At 38.9% G+C, this 16,416-nt stretch overlaps 1 protein-coding gene across 1 annotated transcript in view; it reads left to right on the top strand.

The window, feature by feature from the left end:
* The window catches only part of PREP (prolyl endopeptidase), a 118,578-nt gene that overhangs the window by 85,558 nt on the left and 16,604 nt on the right, over positions 1–16,416 (top strand). The window contains exon 11 of the mRNA XM_026119906.2: positions 13,397–13,533. Within this exon, the coding sequence (XP_025975691.1) occupies positions 13,397–13,533 (137 nt within the window). The remainder of the gene's footprint in view (positions 1–13,396; positions 13,534–16,416) is intronic.

The following is a 16,416-nucleotide window of genomic DNA, read 5'->3' as shown; positions in this document are numbered from 1 at the left end:
TCAACATCTAATTCATTGCAGTCCAAGAGGCAGCATACTGGCTTTTCATGTAAGAAGAGGTGAACCAGCTGTTACTGCCTAGCAGGTGATGTTGCAATTGGGAATGGACAATCTGGCAGAGCTGCTGTAATAACCAAAGGACAGAAAAACTGGGACAAGGCAGAAGCTGCAGTGCCCAAGTGTGGCTGGAGGGTGCTGGCAAAATGGGCATGTGCATAGATCCCAGAGGTGGCCATCTGGACTACTGAGGCTAGAGCATGCTCGTCTGTCCTGGGCTCTGTGGCAAGTCACCTCTGCTTGTATCATTCCAGTCTGGTCTGGTCTAGCTTGTGCTTAAAAATCTTCAGTCTCCCTAGGCAATCTGTCCAAGTGTCTCACTATACTTACTCTTAAAAAGTTTTGTGGTCTTTTGTTTGTTTGTTTTGTCAGGGGGAAGGGTATTCCTCCATAAAATCCCACCTAAATTCCCTTGCTATGGTTGAAATCCATTATTTTTTGTCCCTCATAGACATGGAAGACAGATAATTATCTTTCTAGTTATGCAAATTTCTGCATGTTTGGAGACTGTCACTACCCTCAATTGTTTTTTTTATTAGAATAATGTTCAGTTTTTCTAGCAGACTGCATTTTCTGGGCCTCCTGTCACTCTTCTGTCTTTCCTTTGGCATCTCTTTTGATGACCCCCCATATGATGTGCCATTTTTAAAACTGAACAGTATTCTATCGGAGGCTTTACAAATATTGAATACGGCAGAAAGGATTATTTTATATGCCTTGGAGGTGAGAGACTTCTGTTTATATGTCCCAATATAGGGTTTGCCTTTTCCCTAACAAGATGTTTGTTCAGTTTGGCATGTACTATATATAACTCCAAGATACTTTTCTGAATAATTTTTTAGATGGCTGTTCCCCGTTCTATAGGTGATTGCACCTGCCAAAGTATAGTATGTTGTGTTTCTGGCCTTACTGGATTGTATTCTACTTTTTCAGGTACTTTTACCTTCTGTTTTTTCCTCCTTCCAAAAAAATATTCCCTTCTCTCCTCTTTTCTGCAGAATTTTCTGTTAGCAATTAAGTTTCTATAGAGTTCCATATTCCGTTTAAACATTTTATGGTAGATGAATCTCTCATTCTGAATGATGTCCCTGTAGGTTTCCAAGGAACTGGGGTGTTTTCAGAATAGAAATGGATCTGGCAGAACTGGGAGGTTTATATTTCAGAGCTACAGGCTCCATGCCTCTAAACATGCACAAGTTAGCAACTAGTTAATGCAGTTGTGTATTAGGCTTGACATACAGCTGATACAAAGAGATTTAAGGTGGCACAGCAGCCTACAGAGAAGAAAACAGAAGTTGTTTCTTCTTTATTGACTTGTGTTATCACAGCACTTTGGAGTCTTAGTCATGCAGCGCATTCACCAGTGTGCTTAATGCTGTGCAAATGCAGGCCATAGCAGGGCTCATACCCACCACAGCTTGAAAGACGGACAGAGCAATAAATTATGTGTTTAGAAGATTAATACCAATAACTAAATATAAGAAAGCATAATTAGTAATATTTATAACCAATGAAAAATGTAAGTATATGTTCTATTATGTATTACTACGTAACTACATTACTACATTCTAATATGTATTACAGCAGCCTGACAAACTTCTACTTTGCTCACCTCACCCAAGGCCAAAACTGCCTGGTGGATTAGGATATTTTTTGTTTGTTAATTAACGTTCATCATCACAGTGGAAAACAGGCAAGGGGAGTTTGGAGTGGTGAATATTAATGGAACATAGCAGTTTCAAATGTTGCGGAGATCTTAAACAGACTCACTTCAGACTTAGTGTAACTAAGTCTTTTGTAATCCTGGCACCTCTGCAAAGTGAGTGAGACTTCATGACTACTGCTTGGAGCAGACTCTGCATTTTAAGCGATGATAGCATATATTGTAAAGTGAAGTGATGACTGTTGCTTTCATTGTGAACATGGTTACCTTAGAATGTGTATTAAGCAAGATGGCCATAAAATAGTTATGAGCAGTTCAGTTTGTACTGAGAGAAAACAATTTTTGATAAATACAAATGAGAGGTTTTAGAGAACCTCTCAAAGGCTTTATCATGGTTTTTTTGGCAGATACCAAAATGGCATAATCAAACATCCTAATAATGTGTTGATGTTCTTAGAGGCTTTCAACAACATAGTCTCCATTTAACTAAATCAGCAGAAATTTGCACTTAATAACAGGTAAGGCAGAGTTAAAAAGCTTTTTACTCAATAGCTTTTTATCTAGACAGTTTTTTTTCCCCTCACATTGTCATGCATTAGTCAAAAGATAGAACAGATTAAATACAGAATGGTTCAGTAAGCTTCCAGAGATTCAGTTGTCAGCTTGTGTATGTGGAACACTCATATGAGTGGGTTTGTTCAAGACACTTCTCTCTTACCTGCCCTCAGTAATAGTAGAAGACCAGAAGTAACAAAGATTTTTAAATGACAAAGTCTTGGCATGTTTCACAAGAATGTTTGTTTCAAAGAAAAGGAAGGAAGGTAGCAGTTCACTTTTCACCCAGAAACAGTTCAGTCACTAATTAGATTATTTTTTTCTTTGGGGATTTGTCTGCCTATGATCCAGTACAAATTCATCAGTGGACAATTTTATTAAGGATAATGTAGTTTGTATTTTCATTTAGCAGCTGATTTGATTTTATCAGTACTGCCCAGAGGTACTGATAGAATATCATCTTTCTTTAGATTAATTATTTCTGCTCTGTCCTTGATACATCTCCCAGAAAATTTATGGGAAAGGGAAGCCTGCTAGAAGTAACATTAATATTCATAACAACTAGTTTTTCAACTGTTTAGAGGAATGATATCAAGAAACAGATGATTTCGTTAGTTCTGGCTTCTCGTCCTTGCACATAGGGGGGAAAATGATAAATATATTCTTCCTGACAAGTATTGCTTGCTTTTCAGCCAGTTTATCTAGCTGAAATTTCTTTCTTTCGAAATTTTGAAATTATTAGTGCACTCTGATCATTGCTAACGGTTGAAAATAAGCAAGATGCAGGAAATCTTTTGCCATCAGGAATATCCCTGCCATTTCCTTCCACTTACTTCTTAAACTGTTAGAACTCACAGAAGTTGATTTGAAGCTAGACCTTTAGATGGTTAGACACTTGATTGTTGAGTGTCATTATTAGTAGTCATCTACTTTTTGATTCATTTAAAAGTTTGTTGAGTTTTATCATGTTGTTTACATGTTGCCCAAGAAAGAAAAGATTCTTGCAAGCTGTCCATAATCTTACGGCTTTAATGCTTTACAGCATTCTTCATTTTTCTTCATTTTTCTCCCGCTCTGTTCCAGCAGTATTACAGGAGCACATCTACACACTTCTTAGTGTTCCTTACCCTGTTATGAAGTACTTTAAAGTCTTGTCATGTCATCTGTCTGGGAATGAGACCATAAAAGGAAATTTTTGCTTGTTCGCATTATACTAGCTTTGGTCTTGTTAAAGCAGGGTCACAAAAAGTCATCACTCTTTTCTACTTCCTGCTACGCACTGTGCAATTTTTCTTCATCATCTAATGAGCGCTGCAAATCTGAAAACAATAGAGGAGCCTGAAGTACTGTCTCCACAGCAGGAGGTGGTCACCAAGAGACAACTGCTGAAAACAATAGTGTCCAATCCTAAGAATTATTTTCTTCTAATCTAGCACCCCAGGCATTTTTTAGGTCTTTAGTTTATCCTTTATCGTTCTTCAGTACTTTTCTTTTTTTTGGTGCTGCTTTTCATTTTTTTTAAATCACGTAGGGGTACAAGTCAGGAACTTCAAGCTCAAATCTCAGATGCTAAATTATTTGTCACTATAATCATTGAATGAGAAGCCTCAAGTGAAAATGCTTCACGTGCTTTTAAGTGACCTGTTTTTTCAGTAAGCTCATCAGGTTAAGTATTCACAGGATAAGCAGTCTGGGACTGATTTTGAAACACGCATTATCTAATGTAGATGATCCCTGTTTCTTTTCAAACCAAAGAGTAGAAATGAAGAATATCACCTATTTTTTCAATATTGTACTAGCCATGTGCAGAATTTTTATAAGTGTTTAGTGATTTATGGTGCCTTTGTTCCTGGGTAGCCAACTTGACATGTATGAACAGGTATGATTTTCTAGTGTAGAAAGGATGCTCTGCCTTTCTGAAATTGTCCAGCTATTGAAAGTCATAGATCAAGCTTCTTGGCAACGTAAGTGGAATCTGTGGGTCCTGTTGGAGCCTTGACACAAGCTGGGTGGTTTGCTAGTCATCAGTGTCATGACTGAATTTGTTCTGTGCAAGAATTTTTGGATGCTGGTTTACAAGTGAAATTTGAGCACCTTGTACAATTTAGAAGCCTCTGCATTAAGGAGCAAAACCAGCAGGGAGGTGAGTCATCGTTTTGATTTCAGGACTGGCAAAAGCATTATAGTGGGGCTATACTGAGACAACCAAGCAAGTTCTGAGCAAGGTAGCTTAGGTTTCAGAAGCAGTAAAGCTGAATTAGCTGGTCATTCTGAGTATTGAATATATCTGTTTCTCAGCATGTCCAATTAGATGTGTGCATGTGCCACAGCATAAAGCCATGAATAAGAAGAGTTATTATGGAGTAGGTTGCCTAACGTAAGTTCTTATCCTTGCTTACCCCATGGTAAGTTGCTTCTGTGCCTTTATTCTCATAGTGAGTATCATTGCAACCAAACTAACTTTCAGCAAGGTAAAGGTCAGTGTTTTCTGTTTTCTTATGACTACACGATATTATAATGAGTGTCTCCTGTCAGAACGGTTTCCTCAATGGAGTAAAGCCTAATTTAATGAAGGAAATAGCACTAGCCAACTGTTACTTATATATTTATAATTGTATGCTACTTCCATTGAGACAGTCTTTTCGTTATCTTATGCTATATTACTTCGTATTAGTATATTTCTTGAATATGTAAGCACATAGGTAATTCAGGAGAAAGACCTTAACTTCATAGGCCTCTTCTGACATTTTTTTTGGCTGAGTACAATGTGTATTTCACCTAAAATAACAACATGAAAAGGTAGATTAGATCTCTCCAATAAGTATCTCCATGCTGTGCAGTTTCCTTTCAGATGAAACAATGAGAGAAAAGTAAGAGCTTTATGTGACAGGTGCTAATCGTTCTGCTGAAGGAGGCGCTGAGAAGACGAGGAGACGCGCTGAGAATGAACGTTTAGAGAGGAGCAGGCACATCTGTGTGGCTGCAGAAGTGGGGTTCAGGGGACTGGTTGGATCCATTTTACCACTAAGGCTTTATGTAAGGGGACTGCAGCCTTTTGATTAATGAAGAAAATAGTGTGATTCAAAAAGAATTTCTGCCTTGCCAGCCCTGCGGAATTTCTGAACTTTCAGTTGTGCGTTTCTCTTGCCTTTCCCCCTCTTCCTCCCACTGCGCTGCGAGATCCCTCCCAGCAGTCATTTGCAGCTAGGCAGCTAAACTTGCTAACGAGGGATTTCTTGTAAAAGACTATCTCCTGGCACTTTGCCTCTGTCAACATGAGGCTGCTTTTTGTCTCAGTGGGTGGGCGGTGAAACAATTTCTTCTAAAAGGTTTCTTGATTATTTTCATAATGCTTTTGCAATCATCTGTGGTGGGTGTTCTTTCTGGGTTTTACCTGTGTAAATTTTTACTTTGGCCCTTGTCCAGTCTGTATTAAGCAAGCTTTACAACCAGCACAGGATTGCTTTGAAGCTAATTTAAGATGCTTAAAGAAGATATATGAGGATTCCCCTCTGAAGAAAGAAAACCTCAGGTCCTGTGGAGCTGCTGTCTAGTAGTAATAGTTCTCTGTTGCTTCTTCTGACTTCTGGTCTATAATGTATGTGTGAATACAAAAACTGGTGGTGAGTGAGGGCTTCTCTTATGCCTGCCCATTGTCTGGGTTCCAGAAAAGTCCCTTGGGCACTGGCTTCTGGTGTCATTTTATACTTGGGTCCGTGCAACTATGATGCTATGTAGTCGTCCTATATAGTCTTCAGCCCCAGATCAGTGTCTCTGTAATGTCCAGGGTGATGGGGATTGAATGAAATATAGCCAGATTGTGTCCAGGGCAGCACACAGGAGGAGTCTTGGTTCTGTGGGAATCAATGAGATGTCTGCCCTGACATCTCAAGTGAGGGAGAGGATTTTTCTCTGCCTGCAAATGCTGAGGTTTTCAGACTTGCCAGTGTTGAAGGTAGGCTCTTTGGGGCTTGCCTTTCTGCAGTGCTGAGTGGCAGCTATTCGGATCTGTCAGTGGGATCAGTGGGAGGTGTTGCTATGTAGCTTTGTTCAGCATCAGGCACCATTTATCTCTGCACTTAATTACAGATTTGAACACCCTGATGCCACCATCCAGATATAAAAACTTTCTCCGGGGACTACTCACTTATGTTTACTTTTCTAGTCCTCTTTCTAGTATAGCTGTGTAGAATTTTTTGACTGGTGAGCCTTTAACAAAGCATTTGGTGCATGATTGGGAAAATGTGAGTGACATGGCAAAATTTACTACAAATTCCTCATCCTTTTCTTCCCACACTTCAAAACATAAAAGTTGATATATATCTGATGAAAAGTCATCATTTCACAGTTAATGAGGGAAATATTTTATGTGAAACTGGATACATAAGATGCAGTTCCAGGAAGGAAAAATATCGAGTAGGTGAATATGGCTTGTTTTTGTCAGTGCATTTATTCGAGGACCTAATTCCAGAAGCTGCTGGAGGCTTTCTCTGGTAGTTACAGAAATTGAAGGTGTTCAGACATTCCCTTTGATCAGCTGTAACACAGCTGTGCTTGCTTCCCTCATACCTGTGTGTTAAGACTGAGCATAATACTGTGTTTCTTTAGCACTACGTATAACTTAGTGGTGGCTGCTAGTGGTATTACAGCAGGTTTATGTGAGGGGCGACCTTCTTATCTAGAAGCAGAAAACAACTGTTAAATTTCACAGGACTGCAGCATCCTGTATTTGTTTCAAATTAAAAGGGGTTTATCTCAATAAAAATGTAGTAGAAGACATTGGAACAATACTCATTTTAAAGGCATCCTCTTGGTATTGCTAAATTTAAATTAGTGAACACACATTTTTAATAAGAATTATTCAATCATGATTTACATGGCTTTTTTTGTTACACTGTGTAAAATTCTTTGGCATTTAGCACAGCTGGTGTCAGTCTGATGACAAGTGTAACTCTTACCTGGTTTTGATCACGCACACAAAGACATGGAAAGAATAGATATCTCTGGTATGTAGTAACTGATCTAGAAAGAGAGGTTGTAAGAGACGTTTTTAGAATCTGTAGTGGCTTTCTAAGATAATTAGCCTACTGTGACTTATAGGGTGTTTTCAAGTCCCAGAAATCAGTGTTTCTTTTCATATGTAAAATTCTTGTATTACCTGCAGGAAATATTTCTTTCTGAAAAGCCAAACTAATCACTTTTAAATTGGATTTTAATTCTCTTTGCCATTAATGAGAGAGTCAGAAAAACTATAAAAGGTTTCTAGACATTCAAATATTGTTCACAGCTTAAAAATATATGCATTGGATCTGTTTAGATAAGATTATCTTTTATTCTGTGTTTTATAACAGTATTTTGAAACCTGTGTTGAATCTTACCTATATAATGTTCATTTTAAATCTGTACAAATTTGGTGTGGTGTTTTTGCTTTGGAGTTTTTTGGGGAATTGGGTTTTTTTGGCTAAAGGTAAGGTGGTTTTAGGTATACCTGCTTTCCCTCCCTCCCTCCCCCCCAATAAATGTAGTTACTTTTGTCGTTCAATCTCTCCATTGTGTAAGCAGGCAAAACATTTTTGAAAGAGAGAAAAAGTCAAACTGAATACTCACAAATTACTGATCAAATTTTACAAAATGGAAATTTGCATTTTTTCAGCAGTCTTAAGTATGTTTAGCTATATGATGACAGTATTCAGGCAGATTCATTTTATTTCTTGTAACTATGGTATCACTTCCTTTAATATTAAAAGATCCTGACTTCATGTTTACTCACAGAAGAAGTGTATAGTGGATGACTGTCAAATTTATTTTTAATTTTGTGTGTCAGTCTCAAAGTCTGGCTATATTATTTCTACTTACAAATGAAAGAAAAACTCTGTCTTCAACCTCTCTTTTTCAAATCCTTTTAGCTTTTCAAAAGCTGAAATACTCAAAGTCTTCTTTCCTGCCTACTTGTGGAGGAGAGGACACTTCTTGTCATTGCAGGGGCAGAAGTGGATAAACTTAAAACTTTTTTGACTTAAGGTTTATATCTACAAGACTGGCTGATTTTTCTCCCATTCTCTAAGTGAAGATTCATGTAACAAATTCTGCATATTTCAAAACAAGCAATAGTTAGAAAAACAATGACTCTCCACAGGAATGAATGTACAGAACGTTCTTTTTTTCTGCTCAATCCCTGAGTAAATTTACAGATCATATCACTCAGCCATTAACTGTATTTACTTGTAGAACTTACTCTGTAAACTGTTTTAGAAGTAAACTTCCAGTGTCTTTTGAGGTGAATATTGGGTGTAAAATATTGTTATTGCTTCGAATTGCCAAGATTTGTATAAAATATATCTATATATAAAATATGAATAAAGATATAAAAATTATGCAATGAAGAACAACAACAACAAGAAAGATTGTTGTTTATGTAGCTTATATAGCTTCATGTAGTTTGTATTCATGAGTAATTGTACAAACAGTGTTCCTGGGTCATGTTAAGATTAGGGGTTATAAATTTATGCCTCAGGGTCCAGCATCTGAATTTAAACCAATTCTTTCTGGCACTGAGATCCCTCTGCTTTGTGACAGATAGAGACATAGGTGTGAGCTGAAATTACACTTCAACCATTTCAGGGTTGCTGTATTGTTCCAACAGTTTGGTATACTGCTCCTAGAATAGCACGGGGGGTTGCATGTAGTAAGGCTACCCTAACAACCGTACAGCATTGCTGGTGCATTTCCAGAGACTGAAAATATTTTTAGCACTTCCCTCCTCCCTCTCGTATTAGTTATATAGAGTTTCATCATGCATATAATATTGTGTCTGAAACATTGTGCATAGTCCTTCTGCCCCCAGAATCACTTTGTTAATTTGCACTCTTCCTATATGCGCTAGTGGCTGTAGTTGCATTGAGAGTCTTTATTTTAAAGTGTGTGAGCAATGAGTAATATAATCTGGCTAGTACAAGTGAATCACTCCTAGCTGCGATAAAGCAGAAAACAGTAGTACCCTTTTATGAGCATTTACTCCTGTAAAAGCTGTCAGCTTCTAAAATAAGGCATGAAATACCATCGGGGAAATTCTTCCCTTCAGGGCTTGCCCTTTCCAGTTTACCTTAATCTTTCAGATAGAAGGACTTCCCTTTATTGGTTGCATGAATAAACCATTGGACTTACTTCAGAGATAGCACCTAATTTAAAGGTGAGATTGAATCAGTTGTTGAAAATAGTCTATTTGGAGAAGCTGAAATAGCTTCACATATCTTCGTGTCTCACTGAATTGATTTTTCCCCCTCCCATTTGTTCATCTCGGAGGAAAGGTAATCATTATTTTAACAAAGATAGGAGGAGTGAAAACTTTTAAATCACAAATGGCAGTGTCACCTTGACATGCATCTTTTCTTTGTTGCATTTTCATTTAATGGAAAGTTACTTAATCATAACTGATAATGATAAAAGCCCAACTGAAATCAGTTTTCGGAGTTGTTTAAAAAAAAAAAAAAAAAGAAAAGCCCCTGGATTAGAAAGAGGCAGGAAAATTATTGGCATCCTTTAATCATCAGGAAATGACTGGCCACCAGCAGTAACTTACTGGAAACATAGGAGGGCCAGGTGCTCACTTTGTGTAAATCACCAGCAATGACTGGAGGTGACTGATAATGTTTTAGAGTGGAGTCTCTCTGGAATGCCTCATCACTAGCCCCAGCAGCTTTCTTGTCTCTAATATTTTATTGTTTGGAGTGTTCAACTGAATGAAATACTATCATGGGAAATTCTTCCCTTTAGAGCTTGCCCTTTCCAGGTTACCAACTGGATATTTATATTATATATTATTATAGTGTTATTATATATACAATATTATATATAATACAATGTATAATTATACATTATATCATTGTATATTACAATACATATATTGTATATTATATATGTAATAATTCTGTATTTATAATATAAAATAATTCAATGTTATGTGTATTACATGTTACATGGTTAAAAGGAAAACCTTTTATGTTCTACTGTGATGAGTTCTGATGAGCGCTTCGTGGGTGAAGATGTTATGGCAATAGCTGGAAACACTGATTTCGTCTATGCAAAAACTACTTAAGGCTCTTATTTTGAAATTTTACAAGTTGCATCTGATAGGGGCTGAAATATTCAATTTTATCTGGAATATGCCTGCACGTTCTGGTGAAGCCTCCTGTGGCTTCATGGTTTTATTTGAAATATTTCATATTTCCTTAGCCATCATTAAACTAAAATTCAGTGTGATTTTTTTAACATGCCTTGTCGGTTTCTATGTTTCATGTTGCAGGCAATGCTCAGAGTAAATGTGTTGCAGAGGATCATATTACTGTTGGGGTTCAGTAGCTATAAAAATAGATCCTGTTGATCTTGTGTTCTTTATAAAACATGATAGGTCTTGATTTCCTTTAAAAGCACAGAGGTTGTAAACATGCAACTAAGTGATAAAAATGTTGTTCTTCTGTTACTTCTGCTTTGTTCTAATTAGGCTAGAAGCTGCAAATAACAATGCTAAAAACAAAGCAATGAAAAATAGTGAACCAGAACTTTGGGACAAGCAGTTAACTGCATTCACACCCTCATGAAGTTTAGTTTGAATGTCAAAATAAGACACACCAAATCCTAAATTAGAGTGTGCACATAGATACATGCATCAAAACAAGAAGTGAATTAAGTTCTGTTAGGCAATTCCAGTTTATGTGTGTGTGTGACATTTAGCTTTTAAGTCTGTCTAGTGCTGTGACAGTAGCAGAAAGGCATGCGTAAAAGTATATGCTACGTGGACCCCGGGTTTTTGGGGAGGTGATCTCCTGAAAGCCAGTGGGCAGTTCTGCTGTCACTGAGTGGATTTGCAGTGTTAGCACTCCTGGTTGTTGCTACTAAGTAATGCCTGAAAATACATTAGCTGTTAGGAAAGTATCCCTGGTGGTTTGTGTTAACACTCTGAGGTGAAGTGCTCCTTGAGACAACCTGGGAAGACTGGCCAGTGCCTAGAACCCCATACACGTGCACACACGCACCTCCCGTCCCAGGGATCGCCTGAGCAAACACCTGAGCAGCTGTCAAATGGCAGCAGGTTTTGATATCTTCCTAGAGTTTGGATGTCCTGATCAGTGAGTTCCCCTTCTCCCCCAGAAGTCAAACTGAGCATGTATTTGATTTCACTTGAACATAATTACGCTACACCAGAGTTGAAGGTGAACCTCGGAGACGAGCTGTGCCAGAGGAAGGAGCAGGGAACGCGAGGCTTGCGGACACCCGAGCGCGGGGCAGCCCTGTCCTCTGCTCCCACGCCCCGGGCCAGCTCTGCTGCAGCCCTTAGAGAGCAGGCGCATGTGACGAGCTGTTCTTCCCCCACACGGGGCCCTTGCGAAGTCTGAGCAATGAGCTCTGCCTGCCCTTTCCCCGGGCAGCAAGGGAAGGAGCAGGGAGAGCCTCTGTGCTGCAGCCATGTGCAGCAGCAGGAGCATTCGGGCATGTTTACCCTGTCTGCCACACAGCGCTTCCCAGCGCCCATGTGAGCCCTCTCATTGTGCCACAGTGGTTTTACCCCACTTCTGCAGCCATAGCTGCCCAGGTCTACTGTAACGCCCTTCCTGTGCCCCGACTAATCCTTCCGCTAGCAAAGGGTGATTGGAAGCCCAAGTAGATAGTTAAATGCCAATTGCTTTTGGAGCTGCACAGCAGCTGACTGCTCTGGAGGCAAAATTGGAGGGTTTGAACTTGCCTCCCTTGGATATGCCTGCCATTTGGATGCTTACATTCAGAGGTCAGGCACAGGCGGAGGGTATGCATACAGTGCCAAAACTGCAGCTTGTCAGACCTGCGCTAACTTCAGGTCAGCATCCTTGGTGTGGCTAGCACCACTGAAAGATCCCATGGAGTTTTTGGCAGGCTACTGAGCAGATCTTGACCGTGCTCCTCATGGGAGTTGTTCTGCTTAAGCTCACTTTGCTGCCATGGCAGTGCTGATAACGGTACTGAGGTGCTGCCTTAGGTGTGTCTACATCAGCTTCAGTCGCTGCAAAATAAACACCCTTAATTTTTATTAACCTAAGCGATTAAGTTAAGGCCTACCTGGAGAGTCAGTTCTATGAGCACATGTAAATGCCTTTTCTGGAATCTGCATAGCTGGGGTCGCTGATCGTCTGGTTTATTGTATGTGTTTGCAATTCTTAAGCACTTTTGTTGGGTACAGTCTTGCTTTTGTGAATTTATGAAGCATATGCCAGTGTTCAGTAGTCCCTTTCCTTTTCACTGTTTTCTCTGGGCGTAATGATACAGAGTGTTTTAAGCTATTCAAAGTTTATTCTTTTGACTTGAACTTGGTGTGCGGAAGTGACTGTTGAGAAATGTTGTTAATGCAAATGTATTAATACAAAAGATATGATCCGGTGACTTTTTAAATATCTTTGGCCCCCTAGCTGTGATTAAATTTATGTTTTTACAAGTGAAGACTGCTGCATCGACTGCAGGAAAAGAATTCTCCATGATTTCAGCGGTACAAGAGCAAGCCTTTAGAGTTTTACATACTTGTTTGGGAGTCACATAGTCTACTCTTATCAATGTGACCTTTAGCGAGATCTCCCTAAAACATGACCTGACCGTGAGTTTATTTCCTCTCTGTTGACTGCTGCTCTAGTGTCTGAAATTCTGAATTTTTAAAAACTAGAAATGTTTATAAATATTTCTGCTCATCCTCCTTCCCTGCTCAAGCTTTGTTGCTTTCATGTCTGACGGACTATGGGGTTCTTGTGTTTTCGTAATACCGTGTTTTTCTTGCAGAGTATTGCATTGCTTTGGTAGCAGTTTTTAAATCCGCTTGTATGTAAAATTGATGGATATGATGTATAAAAATGTTGCAGTCCTACCCTTCCTATTGTCTCATTTTGACATGTTTTCCAGAGATGTTGAGCAACAAAACAGCTGATGTCCATTCCTTAACCTGTCTTGGCCAAATGTAGAATGATGGGGAGAGGCTATAGCAATCAATGCACAGATTGCTCAGGAAGCTGTATAGCATATAAGTGATCACCTCTGATTCTTCTTTACAGCAGTAACAGAGAGTTATGGCAATAACAGCATTTCAGATTACTTCTTTTGTCTTAGGTTTTCTACCCTAGCAAAGATGGTACTAAGATCCCAATGTTTATTATTCACAAGAAAGGAATTAAATTGGACGGTTCTCATCCTGCCTTCTTGTATGGATACGGAGGCTTCAACATCTCAATTACACCAAGCTACAGGTAAGCAGAGTAATTTATACCTTCTTCTGAAACATCCGGTATTAACTACTGTCAAAGATGGGACTGGGTGGACTATGGGTCTGTCACAGTGATGCCTGCTTTGTCAGTGAGCTCATTAGAAAAGCTTATAGCCCTGTTACATTAAACAGGTGTTTAAACCCTCTGCTGAACTGATAACATGGGAGGATTGCTTTTTACTGAGTTACACAATTACCTATGTCTAAATATTAACAATAATTTAAATATTTAATTCTATTTAAATAATTAAAATTTAGCTGTATTTTAGTGCTATACTTTTGAGGAGATTAAGTCAGAAGCAAAATCATACTGTGTTCCTATATAATCAGTAAAGAGGAAAGATGATTCTGTCTTGAAGTGCGTACGACATGGACTCTGCATATACAAAGCAATGCATTGTAAGCCAAAAATGCTGTGTGCAAAACAGCATTTGTAGTCCTCAAAAACCATAAACTTTATTCAATAGATCATCTTTTAAAAGCAAAGGCTTATTTCCTTAGCAATGGAATTTGAATAGACTTAACCAAAAGTTACACTGATTGTCTTAGAGCTTTAATATATAGCAAATACTCCTAAGCAAGACTGGAAAACAGAAATACAAAGCACAGAATGGAGAGCTGTTCTTCAGATAGTAGAAGAGCAGCTCACTAACACAAAAATAATCTATTATTAAGCCAGCCTATTAAGTATGCGTGCTATCAGTCTTGCTTTAGAGTCACCATATTTCAAGAAATCCTTTGTAGCACTTGGTGTTCCAGGTCACTGTGATTATATTTCTAAGTAACGTTTACAGTGTCTGGTCCTCTGTAGCAAATACCTTGTCTAACAATGGACCTCCCTTCCTGCATCCTATGATTATTTGAAAGTTTTTCATCTGCCTTATAAAACTACATTTTTAATTTCCTGTGCGTCTGTGAGACACGATTATATAACCAGAATAGTTTTTAAATTCCTTTTTAGATTAGGCTCAAGCACTGATTTATTACAGTTTATTGTCAGTGCTGAAAACTGTGATAAAAGACACCGTGTTTTCTTTTTTAAAGTAAATATCATGTATCCATTGATTTAGGATAAAATTTCACATAGTGCAGAGAGGACACAAGAACCGGCTGCTGGCAAAAGGAGAAAAAGATGTCTCATGATCCTCCTTCCACTTCCTTTCCACTGGCCTTACTGCTTGCTGGAACCTTTGCTATGCTGATTTAACTCACAAAAATGGCAGAAAAATATCCCAGCAAAAAGGACAGGGTAGCTTCCTGCCATTTTGTCAAGTCAAAAATCGACCCTCACAGGAATCCAGCAAGCATCAGAGCCAACACAAACAGCAGGAGGGTGCAGCTGGTAGCCAGAAAGAGGAAGGATGGGAGGAGGAAGCAGTAAGCTATGCAAATGGATTCTTGGACCCATGTAATACAGTTCGTAAAATAGGAACATGAGTCTGTAACAGTCCCTTAAAAATAAATACACAGAGACACTATCAGTCACCTCCAGATCAAAATGCAGTATACCACTGACAGTTGGCTGCACCCACCTCCTCATTCTCTCTCTGTGATATCGATATATCCCTGCTTAGTGTTTCTGCCCAAGCCAAAGCCTTGGAATGCATCGTTATGGTTAATAAACTCGAAGAATTGTCTACTTGGTGAGGCAGTGTATTCCAAAAGTAGGCAGACAAGGTCAAGAAAGGGAAATTGTAACAGAGCAGTTATCCAGAAAGGCAGAACTCCCACCTCCCGTTACCTACAAAAGGCTGGAGATTCAAGTAGTGTTTGACTAGGTCCCTGTGAAGTATATACTGCAACACTCCACAAGTAGTTCCCAGGTCCAAGTGCTGCCCCAGCCACAGTCAGACGCCATGATTCTGTCATTTTCTATAGACAAACACTTAGGCACAAGGGCTGGAAAGGAGCCACAGGATGGTCAAAGCTGGGATATGCCACGTGATTCACCTGATCCTAAGCTGAGATACAGCTATTGAAATGCAACTGAGCAGTACAGGGGCCTGCTTATCTTAAACAAAAACAATCCCAACCCCCACTCTGTTCCTGGGTAAATAGTCCTGATTTTTACTTGAACTTACACCTCTTGTAACTTTTCACAAAGCATTCCATTTCTCCTTTCCAGTGATTCTGTTCTGTATTTCTTCAAGTCAGTAAAATGTTCCCTAGCTGATACTTTGTACCCATTAATATGAGCCAGTTCACTGGCTTGGGAAGCATATTTCTGCTTAATTCAGAAACTGATGTTGCTTTTTATTTATTCTCTGACACAAAATATAAAATCTTTTTTGCCCTGAATGCATTATAAACAAATCATCAGGTAAGACTATCCAGAAATAACTACAAGGTGAATGATAACCTAAAGTCATTAAAGCAGTTACAGTAGTGCTTTATTTCTGAATGCAAGCATACATCTTTTGTATGTTCCTGTGGATTGAACAGCTGTATTTGGTAGTATTTCTAGTATAATGCACACTAGAGTACTGTCATTAATTATACAGACTGCACAGTGAGTGCAAGCTGAAATTGATGGAATTCACACCCATGGCTTGGCTGAGCTTCTGTGGAAACACTCTTGAAAATGCAGCAATAATGCCTCGGATTCTGTTAATTACCCTACAGGAACCGACATGTTTCTCTTTATTGTTTTGTGTGTGCCTATGTAGGTACAATAGAAGTAATTTCTAATGCATCCCGAAATACAATTGATTGTGAAGCAGACTGTGAAATCATTTTACTGCTATAGGGCCGATTCCACCAAGTCTTTAAGCAAGGACACGGTGCAGGAAAGACTGTAAGCCCACAAAAAGGTCAGGCGAAACAGCAGCCACTGGTGCAGAGCGCAAGATTGCTGTTTTCTGTTACT

Source organism: Dromaius novaehollandiae, chromosome 3 (genome assembly GCF_036370855.1).
Source record: "Dromaius novaehollandiae isolate bDroNov1 chromosome 3, bDroNov1.hap1, whole genome shotgun sequence".
In the NCBI taxonomy this organism is placed as follows: domain Eukaryota; kingdom Metazoa; phylum Chordata; class Aves; order Casuariiformes; family Dromaiidae; genus Dromaius; species Dromaius novaehollandiae.
The sequence above is the reverse complement of the archived record's forward strand: the minus strand, read 5'-3'. Positions and strand labels throughout refer to the sequence as shown.